At 35.1% G+C, this 15413-nt stretch overlaps 1 protein-coding gene and 2 long non-coding RNA genes across 3 annotated transcripts; all 3 read right to left on the bottom strand.

The window, feature by feature from the left end:
- Positions 1 to 67: 67 nt before the first annotated feature.
- Positions 68 to 3717, bottom strand: LOC146313572 (uncharacterized). Its single transcript, XR_014772054.1, has 4 exons — positions 3492 to 3717; positions 2448 to 2516; positions 1816 to 2356; positions 68 to 1656 (listed from the first exon to the last, which is right to left on the bottom strand). It is a non-coding gene; the product is annotated as an uncharacterized LOC146313572 (long non-coding RNA).
- Positions 3718 to 3788: 71 nt separating this feature from the next.
- On the bottom strand, positions 3789 to 6709 carry LOC146313571 (uncharacterized). Its single transcript, XM_084739495.1, has 4 exons — positions 6592 to 6709; positions 5578 to 5862; positions 4046 to 4342; positions 3789 to 3883 (listed from the first exon to the last, which is right to left on the bottom strand). The coding sequence occupies exons 1-4, from the start codon at positions 6650 to 6652 to the stop codon at positions 3789 to 3791; spliced, it is 738 nt and encodes a 245-aa protein (XP_084595621.1). The 5' UTR covers positions 6653 to 6709.
- A 3513-nt stretch (positions 6710 to 10222) lies between these two features.
- Positions 10223 to 12645, bottom strand: LOC146313570 (uncharacterized). The gene is made up of 6 exons (XR_014772049.1): positions 12586 to 12645; positions 11644 to 11709; positions 11215 to 11268; positions 10960 to 11028; positions 10792 to 10860; positions 10223 to 10576 (listed from the first exon to the last, which is right to left on the bottom strand). It is a non-coding gene; the product is annotated as an uncharacterized LOC146313570 (long non-coding RNA).
- Positions 12646 to 15413: the final 2768 nt, after the last annotated feature.

Below are 15413 nucleotides of genomic sequence, written 5' to 3'. Positions count from 1 at the left end.
TTCACATTATAAACATAATTTCATGTGTTGAGTACATAAAACACATAAAAACAAGAAATGAGCACATACCAGCGATGTTAATATCACATTCACTGCACTTAGCTGATGCCTTTATCTGCTTTTAACTTCTGACCACATTAAAAGTAAAAGAAAAAGAAAAAGAAAATCTTAAATGTACAACAAATCTCAACTGTAACTGGCATTTTATATTTACAACTAACTTCAGTATTTTTCAACCTGGAACCTGTTTTCTGATGTCTTTATGTGTGTAAGTGTCTAAAAGAGAAAGCACCTTTTGAAATCTGTCTAGTTTTGAGGGAAACTGCTGCAGCAGTGTAATCCTTTGGGGCAACTGTGCACCATCACAGTGTGTCCACTAAAAGTGTTTGTTTTTACCACTGACAGGCTCAGATTTTTATTCTAAGTGTCTGACAACAATATGGAAAGAATCCCTTCAGAGAGAGCAGGATTCTTTTTTGTTTGACCAGAACTCACCAAACTCACCAAACTCCCTTTAAAAAACAGCAAGTTTATCATCATCGTCATCAGCTTCATTTAAACTCAACAGAAGCAAAATAAAACTCTTTTTGGTTGTTCAGCAATCTCCAACTCTGGTTTGATCAAAATTAACCTTTAATTCATAGAGTTTGATGTGAAAATATCAGGAGAGGAGTGAGAGGGAGGATGGACATCAGACAAAAAGTGAATTGAAATAAAGTGTAAAGTCAGAATATTTTCACATCTAATGCAGTGAATTAAGGTTTTATTTCAACCACACCAGAGCTGGTGATTGTTGGAACAGTGGGAAGATGAACCAAGATGGTTTTGATGAGTTTTATTTTTGTTTCTGTCAAATTTTATTGAAATGTGTTTTGAAATGATAAAATTACTGTTTCTTTAAATGGAGTCCGGTGGCTTTGAACAGAGAAAATAATTACTCCATTCAATTTTTCACCTTGGCTCCAAGACAAATGTACAATTTGTGATATTTTGTTTTTCCACATGTGGGTTGGCTTGCACCTGATTGGTTACTGCACACTGTCAATCATTTTTCCAATGTGCCGCCTTCAAAATAAGAGTTCCCTTCCCCTTCCCTCTCTGCAAGCAGGTAGACTCTTCTGAATATATTAAAAAAAATAAAATAAAATAAATCTTCAATGGCTCTGTGGAAGATCAGACCAAAAAAAACCCCTTTGTGTTCATTTTTCATAAGAAGTTTGAATTCCACTTTCACTGTTAATTTATCATTTCTATACAGATTTCTTTTTTCAGTTTCTCTTTTCTCTTGAACATTTAATGATGCTCTGTATATCCAGAGTACTAAAATATAGGCCAAACAACAGTTAATTTAGCATTTTTGGTTATAATTTTTATTCTAAAAAAAATAAAATAATTTTAAAAATAATTATTAATTAACTTGTATTAACATTAGATAATCTGGACATGAGAAAATCATTTCAAAACACTGAAGTTTTTTTGAATCATTAACAAAAAAGTGACATTAACTGTAAACATGCATATATACTTAAATAAAGCAGAACATCATTGTTTTTGAATAAAGCTGAAACACAATTTATTTTATTGCACATGTTACACCGTTACTGGATCAGTTAATGGGAAGAAGCGACATGTTCTTTGTTTGGTCCTGAAGACTTTCTGTAAAAAAAAAAAAAAATTAAAAATAACTTTAATGTTTCTTACTCAAAGTAAAATGTGACAAATCCCCAAATGTCAATTTCATCTAACTTGAGCCTGTAAACCATTTTAATCAAAATATGTAGAATTTTTTTTTTAGAAAAAAAAGTACATATTTACCTGATAAAAATTCTTTATTAAGATAAAACTATGTGGATTCTTTTGTCAGATCTGTGGATCGAGAAGAAGAAAATAACAGGAAACAGAATTATTTAAGATTAGTTCACTATCATTTTACATTTAACACATTTATCTGCTTCTGTGTTTTATATTTCCCAGTTTCTTTCATTTATTTATTTATTCATTGGTTTATTTAACAGGGACAGTATAAAGTTAGCCCGATTTATTATCTTAAGTACATTTCTCTCAACTACTGTACATCAGAAGAAATTTGATTTACTTGTCTTTTCTTTTCATGCCTGTTTCTTATTTGAGTCATTTTTGGGTCTGAAGATTTTGAATTAGGCTCATTGATCAATTGATTAATCCCCAAAATAACCATCAGAGGATTGAAAATATCAATTAGCTGCAGCTGTGTTGAAATGAGAAAAAAATTCAGACACTAAACTTAAAAAGAAACGCTGAAAGTCACCTACATTTTCTCTGTGATGATGAGGTTTGTTGATCTGAGAATAAAGAGGCACACTGGGCTGAGATGTTGCTGTGAAAAGAGACAAATATGAATAAATACTGTATGAATGACCAAACATTTATCACATCGATAAAACACTTAAAGACTGATAACAGTTTACTGGTCTTGTTTCCCAGAACTGGAAGGTCATAGATGATGGCGTATGTGTGATCATGTTTGTTTGATCCACCTAGAAATTAAAATACAACATACATGTATAAGGTACTTTTTTTTTGTTTGTTTTTTACAGATGTAAGAATCACGTCACACTGTTAAAAAAAAAAAAAAAGTTGAGACCACTCAAAATTTCATGCAACATTCTGCAGTAGATTTGTGAGTTTTGAGCCCAACACAAAGTCTTATATTTTGAAATAAAATTTAAAAAGTTTTGCCGACCTTTAATCTTAAATTGAGATAATTCACTTCTTGTCTTTAGATAAACTTCAATCTCTAAATTTTTGAAACTCAGACAAATTGTATTTCAAAATTTTGGCCACAGTGAGCAGTGAACCTGATTTGTCTTTATTTTGGTGCCTGAAAATTAAATGGTTTTATTTGAAAATATTAAGATTTAAATCATCATTCACTTTCATTTGAATGAATTAATTGCATGTATTTTTAAAAACAATTTTTGGTTTTCTAAAAGTCAAAGATTTAAGTTGATTTAAAGATGAAAATTAAATTAATCCAACAAAATATTGGTAGTTGGTAAAACTTTTTGAGTTGGACTTAAAACTCAAAAATCTCTTTCCGTATGTTGCCTTGAAATTTTGAGGTGTCTTAACTTTTTCACAGACCTTCAGAAATGATAAGTGAAAATTAAAATGTTTAAAAAAGTAACTGCTATTCATTTCTATATCATGTTTTTGCCAAAGAGCCAAAAAAGCTGCATGAGGCTCCGGAGCTGCAGGCTGCAGACCCCTGAGTTTGGTTCATACACAAAAACTACTTGGTTAAGTTCAGAAAAAGATTGTGGTTTGTCTTTAAAACAATCAGTGTTCTCGCACAGGATGCTGATCTCCTGGGATTTGATCCAGTCTATCTATCTAGTCCTCCTCCTACTTTCTCCTTTCCAGTTTCCTGTTCTTGGATCTGCATCGTATGAGGCCAAACTTAGGAAGGCTGGATTGTTTTTTCTAAATAAGGGACAACTTATATCTCTCACCTTGCGCAGATTCAAACACAGATCCATCAGATATCTCAGCATAGAAGACCTCGTCCTGCTGTTCATCACTTCCTGCCAAACAAGAGCACGAATGTGACAAGATTATTCAATCAGTTTACAGTCGAGACTGATGACAAAAATCCAGCCATGGAAAGTTTTACGTCTCAGTACTGGTGTCTCAGCCTCACTTCACCTGCTGTCCATTTAAAAGACAACATCAATTGCTATTAAATATTCTGTGCAGAATTTCATTTGATGAAAATTATTTCCCTCAATGTATTTTCAGATTTATTTCCTTCATTCACCTCGTCTTCTGATACTCCAGGTGAGGAAGAGGATGATGGAAATGATGAAGAGGAGGGGGAGGAGTACTGCAGGCAACAACACATCAGCTGGAAAATACAATAAATAAGATGAAATTATATTGATAAAATTCATGATAACTAACAGAGTTCAGACAGGAATGATGCTGAACTGTGTTAAACTGCATTTCCCACAATACAGTCTGTTAAAAAACCTCATGAATTTAATGAGGGAGGCTTTTTGTCTCTCACCTCCCACAGACTGTCGTCCTTCAGTCACAGTCAGATACGCAGCAGCTTTTCCATGACAGTAATAAAGTCCAGCATCTTCAGGCTGCAGGTCTCTGATTGTCAGCGTCCCCGGCTCCTCGGCTGAAGACTGAAGCCTGATGTGGTCTGGACTGTGCTCCTTCTTCTCCTTCTGACTGAAGACAGTGACGTTTGTTCCACTGTTTAGTCTGATCCACGTTGGAACATGTGACCCAGTGACATCATAGGGACATCTGAGGCTGACGCTGGTCTTTACTGCAGCAGTGAGTCTGACTGTTCCTGAGAAAGAGAGCGAAAACAAAAAGATTTCAAGTTTTAACTGATCATTTTGAAGTGTTTGTTGTTGCAGTACTCATTTTGGCCACAAGAGGCTGAAGAGCACCACCATCACCACCCCATGTTTTAAATAGAACTAAAAGCATTCAAGTTTTCTTCCAGGTAAGTTTCAGTTTCTCCGCCCCTTTTATCTCCAAGTGAGGAAGTAAAAAATATGCAGTGTGCATCATCATCATCATCATCATCATCGTGTTTTTTAAGAGGTTGAGGGCTGAGGACAGTTTCTGCAGTGAGAGGCGTCTTAATAATAATATTCTCAACATGATCAAAATATTCATAAAGTCAGTCTAGAGACCACAGAGAACTCTGAACACCACACCTCTGCCTACAACCTTTATTACAACTGGTTAGTTATTATATATATATTTATGTGCACTGTGATATTATATTACACATATATGGCAACATTACTATATTTATCCTACATTATTATTATTGTTATTATATTTATTATGCTATGCTATCATATCTTGTTGTTATTATATTATTACTATTTCTATTGCTATTATACATATTTAAGCTATCTATTGCTCTGCACTTATATTTTATTATATATAACTATATTATTAATATTATTATCATTGCTGTCAGTATCACTCTGCTCTTGCACACCAGATTCTTTCAGACTGTGTCCAAGGTCCACTCAGCGCCTACCATTTATTTATTTTTTTATTTTTTTATTTATTTACATTGCCCCCGGGCGTACTTTGTGCATCTTGTGGATTTGTTTTGTATATTTTGTGTATTTTGTCTTTGTGTTTATTGCATGTACTTTGGCTGCTACGATCATTTCATCCTCCTCCAGGGATTAATAAAGTTATCAATCAATCAATCAATCAATGAACAATATGTTTTTTTTTTCATTATTTAGTGTGCTACTGTCTAATGTCAGTATAGTTAACAGAAGATTAGTGCCTGTCTTCACAGATGGAAAAAAACCTGGTAAAACGTTCACAAATATTTTTAAAAAGATTTATGGAACTTAGAAAGATTGTCCTTGAAAAAAAAACTTTTTTCACTTGTTCTTAAGTCACAAACACAGAAGAAAAGTTTAAGAAACTTGATCATCTGAGTGTTTAAAATCTGTGTGCACTGTGAACGCAGAAGTGCATGTAATTATTCATGATTTTGAAACAGGAAGAGAAACAGAAAACAGTTTTATTAAAGTCTGATGTTACCTGATGGGATCACAGTCAGATTCACAGCTGCTTCATTATTACAGAAATATCTTCCACTGTCTGAGATGTTGACACTGCGGATGTGAAGTGACTTAAATTTATCAGCCTGTGAACTGAATCTTTTGCCTGGATCATTAATGTGTCTTTTGTCCCCGTCACCACCAGCTGTAAGTATGTCGACTCTGTGTCCGTTCGTCTCTCTGCTCCACGTCACGTCGCCCTCCACAGGGTGAGGACAGGGCAGAGTGGCTGGATTCTTCTCTTCAACTGCTTCATGGATTATTTCTGCAAAGAAACACAGTTTTTCAATAAATAAGTATCCATTTTCTTTAATACATCTTATGTAATGACATATATTCAGGCTGTTAATGAAACAACTGGTTCTCTCTTTGTTTTCCATAGCAGCCACCACAACAAAGACCACATTTGTCTGTCAAAACTTGCAAGAATCTTTGTTGTAAGATACAAAGGTTGCAGAGATTCTGAAAATAAAAGGCACATTTCTCACGAGAAACGTAAAAGAAATACTTTTAAATGTAGAAATTTGATGTCATGTGACAATGATGCAGGAGAGAATTACTGAGCCCTTGTTGTAAAACTAATAGGTTTACAACTGTGTGGACCAACGTATCTATTGCATGTTCTGGTGAAAGACCACGTTCTAACTCATCTAAACTGAGAAGAAGTGGACCGAGAACAGAACCCTGTGGGACTCCTGTTTCAAAAAATAAGACTGAAACCAGTTTTATCAAAGTTTGATCAGACAGCTGTATGTCTGTGGTTAACTGAGCTGAACTGTTTTAATATCAGAGTCAGAACTCAGATTGTTCTGTCGATTGCAGAGATACACATTTAATATGACATATATGATATGAGCTCGGACCTCAGAGGTCTATGTTTACATCATGACAATAACTAGTTATTGCTAAATTATTTCTAAAAAAGTTCAGAACATGTACAGCGTTCAGAGAGGTGAGACAAATTAATACACAGATAGATTAAAAAAGTTCTCACCTGTGCTGATGTTACAGACCAGAACACAGACTAACAGGCAGCTCCAGATGTTCACCCTCATCCTGACACAAACTGTGGAGATTCAGTACGCAGATTAATATCTGATGTCTTCTTCTGTGTGGGCTGAGAACAGGAAACTGTCAGTGAGTGTTTCTTAAAAAGAGACTCTTTCTCAATAAGAACGCCTAACGTTTCCTCTTGTCGGTACTGGAAAGTTACTTTAATAGGCTGTAAATGTGATGAAAACATTTTTTTTTAAACCATGACAAAGGAGAACTCACTTCTGCTTCATGATGCAGGATTGTGGGTGTTTGATTCCATCTGGTCTGATCAAATGATACAAGAAAGATAATTGTGTTTAAACTGTAAAGACACTGATGGGATTTCTGAAGTTACTGATGTCCTCTTTGACAATTACAAGAATTCATCAAATAGATGTTGAAAGTATGAAGAAAATTTGCCTTCAAAGTATGGATTTATGTAATTAAAAGAATTTCACATCCTTCAGACCAGTCTGGGATTTAACAGTGAGAAGAGGCCAGTATTACTTTGGGCACCAAGGTACCATAAACACCTCACAAGGGGTTTCTTTGTTGTTGTTGTTTGTTTCACTTGTCATGTTGTTTATTGTGTGCCACAGTGTGTGTTGTTCACTGTGCTCTCCTGTACTCAGGTTTGGCCCCGCCCCCCTCCCTGCAGCTGCAGTGATTGGCAGCAGCTGCAGTCAATCAGCAATCAGGACCTGGAGCTTAAAACCAGGGAGTCTGCAGCTGAACAGGACGACGGTCTGCGTGTCTGCAGACACACAGGCGAGTCTACACTTCAGTGTTTGTGTATTATGTGTCTTCTTAACTTCCCTGCTCAGCAAAGACACTCGTGGTCTTTTGTGTGTCATCTGATTTACTAGGTTAACTTTTATTCTGTTTGCTTTTCTTAATTAGAAGTGAACTTAATTCATACTTTGTTTACACTTTTGTCTCAGTTTTCCTTTCTTCCTTTTCCACCGGTTAGTTTTAATTATTTTTACATCCCTCATCCCTGAGCCCAAACCTGTGTCTTTCTGAAAATTTATATGCTAAAATGTTGATGTCAAATTTATTTATATAGCACAGTTAAAACAACCTCAGTGCTTTAGAAGCTTAAAATACAAAACAAATAAGCATAATAAGCCATAAGACAAACAAAACACATATAGTTATATATATACTGTAAAAAAGTTTTGCTGACCAATAATCTGAATCTAATTTACTTTTCTTTCTTAGATAAACTTGAATCTTTCTTTCAGACACTGAAAAAAAAGCGAAAACTGGTCACAGTGAGCTTTTTTAGTGTCTGAAAAATTAATTGAAAATGTCAGAATTTTAACATTTACTTTCACTTCAATGATTTTAATCAAATATATTTTTTAAATCCAATATTTTGAGTTTCTATAATTCCAAAGCTTTAAATTTACCTAAAGAAGAAAAGGAAATTATCTCAGTATGTAAAGATCAGTAGTTGGTAAAACTTTTTCAAAACGTAAGAGTCTGAATTTGGTGCAAAATACAAAATTAGAAGAAAAACATTGCCTTGAAATTTCAAGTTGTCTCAACTTTTTCATTTTTACAGTGTAAATATAAACACACAATAAAGAAGAAGAATTGCAGCACAATAAAGGAAGATGAGGTGTCGAGGTGCTGATGTGGATCTTTAGCCGTGACTTGAATGTTTCTGGGGTCTGAGCAGCTGTTACAGTGAGAAAATGATCCACATCACTTTCACTCGTGTCCGTCTTCGTCTCTCATTTCTCATGCATTATGGTGCGTTCAGTTTGAACAGGAAAGTCAGAAATTTGAATTGCCAGTTGAAAATTTCTACAGCATGTTGGTGTTCACTAAAGATTTAAGTAATCCTGGCCATTCAACGTTTGTGTTTTAATACAAAAACATGGAAGTTGTTCACCATTTAGTAAGATGTGATTATATAGACTCCAGTGTCCCTGGTAGGATTGTTAGCATGTAGGTGTACAGCAGGTGAATCACTGAGGTCAAAGTTCAGTCAGTCTGCATCTCAAAATAAAAAAGAGGAAGTAAAAAAGTCTGAGTGTGGTTGTGAAAGAATGAAAGACAGCTGATGTGTCAGACCAACAAAGCTATTTTCAACCATCACTGTCCAAATTCATCCTGTGGTCATAAAGTTCACCAAAACAACAAAACAAAAAAAACAGAGTCAGTTCAGCTGCCAGCTGTCCAGAACCTGAAGACGATATCCAGGAAACAACGTGAAGAGGGCGAGTTACACAGAAACACAGAGCAGAACTGTATTGGTTAAGGAGGCACTAAAATAGAAACAGGGAAGGGTGTAGTAATCTGTAGTGGTTAGTGTGAAGCGGGACGTCAAACAGCGGAAGATGGTTTATATGATGTGAAACAGGATCGAAGAAGTTAGAAAGACGTGAGAAAACTTTATTTAAATACACTGTTTGTAATATTCAAAGATTTCCCACGCTAATTATAACAAAATCTGATGCCACGGGATTAAATGATGATTCAGAAGGTCAAAGGTCAACTTCAGTGTGACATCACAATGTTCAGCTCTCCATCAGTCCTCTGTCCTCCTCTGTAAACACTGTCTCTGAGTGAAGACGGCATGTGAAGTGTCACCTGACAGGTTGGTCACGAGGTGATCGTTCTACTTTATAAAAGTCAACGGTCACCATCATGTATCAGCATCCTGCTGCACGAGTAAAACATTACATGAGCTGTAGTTTGTTAGCATGCAAACAGATTAATTCTTTAACTTTTGACAAAAAGTTAAAATTCTTACTGCAAATACTGTAGTAGATATCTTCAAACACGGAGAGTAAACCAAGAAGCTCATCCAGAGGTGATGTCAGGACTTTGACAAGTAAATAAATGAATAAATAAATTACTTTAATTAAAAGTAAATAAATATTGATTTGCCAGAAAAATATATAAATAAATAGATATATAAGTGTGCATTTAAGGAATTTGAGACCAGCCACACTTACAAATATTAATGCTGTCATCTCAAGATCAGTTAAAGGTTTATATATGACATTAGATGTAGAGCAGCAGCATCTCAGACCAAAACAAATGTTAAGTTTACTTTTTTCAAAAAAGTGTGAAGAGAAATACAAAGCTGAAGTGAACTCTTTACACACACATCACACTTATACACTTCATTTTCTCACTTTAAGCTTAATTTTCCATTTACATAATTTTTTTGTCTTGCTGTGTCGTCTTGTTACGTCTTTGTGAACTTTTTACATCTTTCATGTCGGTGTTGGTCTTATTACGTCTTCTAACTTCTTCTAAAATTGTATTCTGGAGCAATCTGGCAGAAAGTTTCCCTTCAGAATTAATCAAGTATTGTTTTATCTTATAATCAAAATGTGTTTTTTTAATAAAAGCAATTATATCAGAAACATCTGACCTCCAACAGGGAACAATCAGCACAAGAAGACAGGTTTTATACTTATTTATTTAAAAAATAATAATAATAAAATTAAAGAGGTGAAATGTGAATTCATTTCTAAAAAGAATATGTTTCAAAAGGTCACATGACCTTCTTCAGCGGCTCCCTGCGGCTTTGACAAAATATTCTATGGAAATTTAATATGGAAAGTTAATTTTCTAACATTTCAGTGATGCAGGTCTACAGTGATTCTCACATTCTCCAAACATGTGCAGAGTCCCCCTGAGCTAACTATGGATGCACAATTAAAAAAAAAAGAAAAGTCTAAAAGGAAAATAGAGTTTAAAGTTAAAAAGTTATAATTGTGCGAAGCCTCCATGACGCCATGCACAGTTTTTCGGTACTTATAAGCGTCGGTTTAATTCTTCAACCCTGGAGGTTTCTGCTTGGTTTTCACACGACAGCAGCACAATGCTCAGCTCAAACTAAAGACGCTGCTCGCTGTGGTTTACAGGTGTTTTTGGTTTCTCCAGTAAAAAATACACACCGTCAGTCGGCTGTGAAGAACCTGCAGATGGAGAAAAAAATTACCCCCAAAAATCTTCGCATTCAGTAATTAGATCATCTAGATATTTGTTTCCATTTATAATTGAAGTGGCTGTATGCTGCTTTACTTGGAAATACAATCTGACCTTTACTGAACGGCTCTTTGACCAAATAAACTTACAGAGTTTACACTAAATAGCAGGCGAATCAAAGTGAGGAGGTAACGATCAAAGTTACCTTTATTATTTCCACCAGGAAAAGTCTTGTTGATCACAGAATATTCACCGTCAGTATTTGGAGATGTGCCTGAAAGAAGAAATTAGATATAATGAATATATTGTATGTGAGCAGAAACATCCCCAGATTAATGTCAAAACATGTGACTGTAAATGTGGACGTCTTTACCGCGCTTGTTTTCCACTGGTTTCGGATCAGCGATGGTGGAATATGTGGGATCATCTTGGTTTGATCCACCTGTTAAAACATTTACCAACAAGTATTACTGATCACAACTTTTGCCGCAGTTATTAGTTACAGTTCCGTCCATTTTTGGAAGCATTATCCCGGTTTAAAATATTTACATGCTAAACCCCCTGAAACAGCCAAAGACTGTAAGACTGTCATCTCTACCTTTTCTCAAGGTTGCATATAAATATTTACCTGGAAAATTTGTCATACAAAATGTAGTTGATGGTCCAGGCAAGCTTTGTAGCCCTGTCAAAAGAGGAATAAGGAAGAATATCATTCATTAATTAATGCACTTCATGATGACACTTTAAAATCTTTACATAGACCAATAAATCAGGCTGAGTTTTTGACTACAACCTTGCAGTGTTGCAGAGTTGCACGTCTGGAAACTGGTTAAAAATTGTGTTTATCTTTAATATTTCTTGAGGAGTTCAGGAAGATTCTGCAAACAGCTTCAAAGCTGCAGATGATAAATATCTCCAGCAGGAACTGGCAACACCAACTGCATGTGCATTCACATACTGTGTAGAATTTAATTTCACACCATCAGTTTCAGTCATGATAGAAAGAGGAAGTTTGTCTTCATAAAAAAGAACAAAGGACACTTCTTTTTTTTCTCACCGTTTGTCAGCTGATTCACTGATCTTTCCTGTATCTCATCGTAGACGTGGTATCTGTCTTCATTTCCTGAGAAGCCGACAGTGAAGGACACAACACTGTTAATCTGTTTAGTAATCATTGGTCATCTGATGACAAACTGGCTGCCTGAGATGCCACATCGCTGGGAAAAAAAAAAATCCATGAAGTGAGACACAGTGTGACATCATCAGGCGATGATGTGAAGCAGATCGATGCCCATCAAAGGTAAAACACAGGAAGTGAATATTTGGTCACGACTGACTCAGAATCTGTATCTGACTGTCTGACTTTAAAGATATATTTTTACAGCCATAGAAATGAGTAATTTCTGTGAAAAAAAGTTTTTTAATTTGCAAAACGGATCAAAAAACTTAACCAAACAGATGTTTTATATATTTATATAAATAATCATATATATTGTCAGGTTTCTTTTACGTCATTTTTAGTCTTGTTACAAGTTCTTCTTCTTTTTACGTCTTTTACGTAGTTTTTAGTCTGTTACGACCTTTTTTGTCTTGATGTCCTTTATGTTGTTTTTTGTCTTGTTATGACTTTTATGTTGCTTTTAGCTGTTACAACTTTTTCATCCTGTCACATCCTTTACGTCCTGTTTTTAAAATGTACAGCAATGAATAGAAAGCACAGATATTTATGTTCAAATGTAGGGAGTAAAAGCAAAAAGCTATCTGGAAAATAAATACTCCATACTCTAGTACTGTATGTAAGTACAGTAACAAAGCATTTGTACTTAATTACTTCCTGTTTCTGTCATTGTTTGGAGGAATAATGTTTCATCTGTCCAGCAGAGACGAGTTCAACACAGCTGTGGTTAAAACTGAAACACTTCATATTATTTCCTTTTCACTCGTCTGTACACACAGAAGCATATATACTGTTTATATTTACAGGTCCAGTTTTACTCACCTTCTCTTTTACTCTTTTCTCTCCGAGAAACACAGATGATGATGATGACGAGGAGGAGGAAGGGGACAACTATTCCAATCACCAAACCAAGAAGTGTTTGTTGGTCTTCAGGAGGTGACAAAGTAAAAATTAATAACTTATTATATGTTATATACAGTTTAGACACAGATCATCACCTTTTCATTGCATAAATGAAAATTAAACATTTAAATGTAGAAAATTCTGTTCTTATTTTTTGGGTTTAATTGTTGTCTGCTGTCTTTTCCTGAGGCGTCAGGGTTGTACTTGTGGTTGTTGTTTTACTTCCTGTGAGGGCGGTGAGAACACACAGAACAGTAAGTTGTTCTGTTAGACATTTAACCCACAATGCTTTTATGAGTTTTGCATGATTTTAAAGAACCTCTCACATTAAGTTATTATGAAAAAAATGTCACAGCTCCTTAAAACTTTGTGTTTTTGCGGCCATGTTTGGTGGACATGTGTAGATATAAAGGCAGGTGGCGCTGCAACTGCATCATGTCCATGTGTAGGACTGTCCTTCACATATCTTGAGAACCAACTGACCAATCGACGTCACGCCAGGGGAACATTTTACTGAGGATCCAAAGGAGTGCAGAGTCTCAAGCAAGCAGCTCTTCTGTCTGATTGTATTTTGACTAACTAACATTTAAACTACAACTGCAAAATGTCTTTCTTGGTCTTAGTTCTTACTTATGTCTTACTTTCTGTATGGGGCAGAAAGAATTCACACACTGAAGTATGGAGCCCTTATAAAACTTTAAAGACTTACAGGATTGACACACCATTCAAATGTAAGATATCTCAAATTATTCTGATTCCATGAATCATGAAGGATTTAATGAGAGGTTCTGAATGTACACGAGAATTAAACAAACATTTATTATTCAAATATAAACTTTTTGTCTTGTTTTCTCTTGTTTTGTTATTACAGACCTACCTGTGTCAGTCACAGGTGTCCAAGTTGTTGCTGAAGTTGTAGCAAGTGTTGTTGTTGTTGTTGTTGTTGTTGTTGTTGGTGGTGGTGGTGTTGTTGTTGTTGTTGGTGGTGGTGGTGGTGGTGTTGTTGTTGTTGTCGTCGATGTTGTTGTTGTTGTTGTTGTTGTTGTTGTTGTTGGTGGTGGTGGTGGTGTTGTTGTTGGTGGTGGTGGTGTTGTTGTTGTCGTCGATGTTGTTGTTGTTGTTGGTGTTGTTGTTGGTGTCTTCTTACCTGTGTGGGACAGAGAGAATACATATAAATATGGAAATTCTTTTTAACACTTTAAAGATTTAAAGAATGCATTTATGACGGCTCAAAATCCCGCTTCTCTCTCTAATTATATTCAAAAATGTAGGAATAAAGTGTTGAGCTGTTTGGAGAATCCAATTAGAGATTGGAGACTTTATGAACAAATAAGAAATTCAAATTTAAAAGTTAAATTTTCTGTCCTGGGTCCTCAGTCCCACCTGTGTTTGTCGCTGACCACTCTGAGTCAAATCTTTACTAGAAATAAGAACTAGTAAGAACAAAATCAAATATGTCTTGAATTTGCATTAATTTAATTGTAGATATCTGTAATTATATTCTGCACACAATTAAAGATACAACATACAACTTTACAAAACTTTTCTAAACTTTTTTGGAAAATGTTGCAGGCATCAAATTCAGAGTGAGTGTATAATTACAAAAAGAATCAATAAAGTTAATCAGTTTTAACATTAAATGTTTGTTCTGTATTAATTTGAGTATCAGTTGAAAAGTATTTGCAAATTATTGGATTCTGTTTTTATTTATGTTATAGACAATATCCCAACTTTTGTGGAATTGTAATTACAGATATCTCAAGTGTGTTTTTGACAAATTAAAATGTTGTAAATGTAAAAACTGTAGGTCCTGTTACCATTAGAGCTCATCATTTGTTTGTGGTGAGTTCTCGAGCTAAACTGCAGAACGTCTTGTTTGCTCGATCTCACACTTTAGAAAATAACCTCAAGTTTCACTTGAGCTCAGCATTAAACCTGCAGGAAACCAAGGCTGTTTTTATCCATTTCTTGCTTTACACTTGTCTGTGTTTGTCTTTGAGTTCTCTCAGCTTGATATCAGCTTTCTAAATGATTTAATATTAAGCTCAGTGTTGATCTGTCTGTTTGCAGGGTTGCTGCTGCTGTTGTTGCCTAGTTGCAGTTGTTGGTCTTTAGGTTGCTGTGGTTATCGGCGGCTTGTTGCATTCAGTGTGAGATACTTAATACTTTCTGTTGCCTCAGAAAGTCATGAACTCTCACACTCATTTTGAAGAAGGTCTTCTCGCGTCTCATTTAGTCGACGTGTTCTCAGGACTTCAACCAGCTGAACGCAGAGGATTCTGTTTGACTTATCGCATTTAAAATACAAATTAATCTTGCATGTTTGGATTGAAAGTAGAAAAAAACAATGACATTCAAAGTTAGTTAGGATTGTATGCAGTTATTTTTTCAGTAACATCTGATTGAAGGAACAGTTTGACTATTTTGACAACCCCAGTACTGTATTTGCTTTCTTCCTGAGACTTAGCTTAGCTGTAGAAATGGTAAATATAATATAAAATCTTTGGATTCAGTGGATTTTGTTAGATTTGAACAGAGCCAAGCGAGTAAACTTATCTAACTGTCTGTAAGAAAGTAGAAAAGTCTTTTTTTGTTGTTGTTCTCTGTATTTGTTCCAGCCATGTCTCTGTGTTTCTCTCTGACTTCTTGTCTCTCACCTCCATCAGATGTCTCTCCTCTGGTCACAGTCAGATACGCAGCAGGTTTTCCATCACAGTAGTAAAATCCAGAGTCATGAGGTTTCAAGC

Source organism: Lutjanus erythropterus, chromosome 16 (genome assembly GCF_056507025.1).
Source record: "Lutjanus erythropterus isolate fLutEry1 chromosome 16, fLutEry1.hap2, whole genome shotgun sequence".
NCBI classification, from domain to species: domain Eukaryota; kingdom Metazoa; phylum Chordata; class Actinopteri; order Lutjaniformes; family Lutjanidae; genus Lutjanus; species Lutjanus erythropterus.
The sequence above is the reverse complement of the archived record's forward strand: the minus strand, read 5'-3'. Positions and strand labels throughout refer to the sequence as shown.

Excerpts from the sequence above, each read along its gene's own strand:
- LOC146313571 (XM_084739495.1), bottom strand. The coding sequence starts at position 6,652 with ATGAGGGTGAACATCTGGAGCTGCCTGTTAGTCTGTGTTCTGGTCTGT. Across the intron at positions 4,343-5,577 it reads TCTGACTGTGATCCCATCAG|GAACAGTCAGACTCACTGCT; the intron begins GTAACATCAGAC and ends TCTCTTTCTCAG. Across the intron at positions 3,884-4,045 it reads AGGACGACAGTCTGTGGGAG|CTGATGTGTTGTTGCCTGCA; the intron begins GTGAGAGACAAA and ends TGTATTTTCCAG.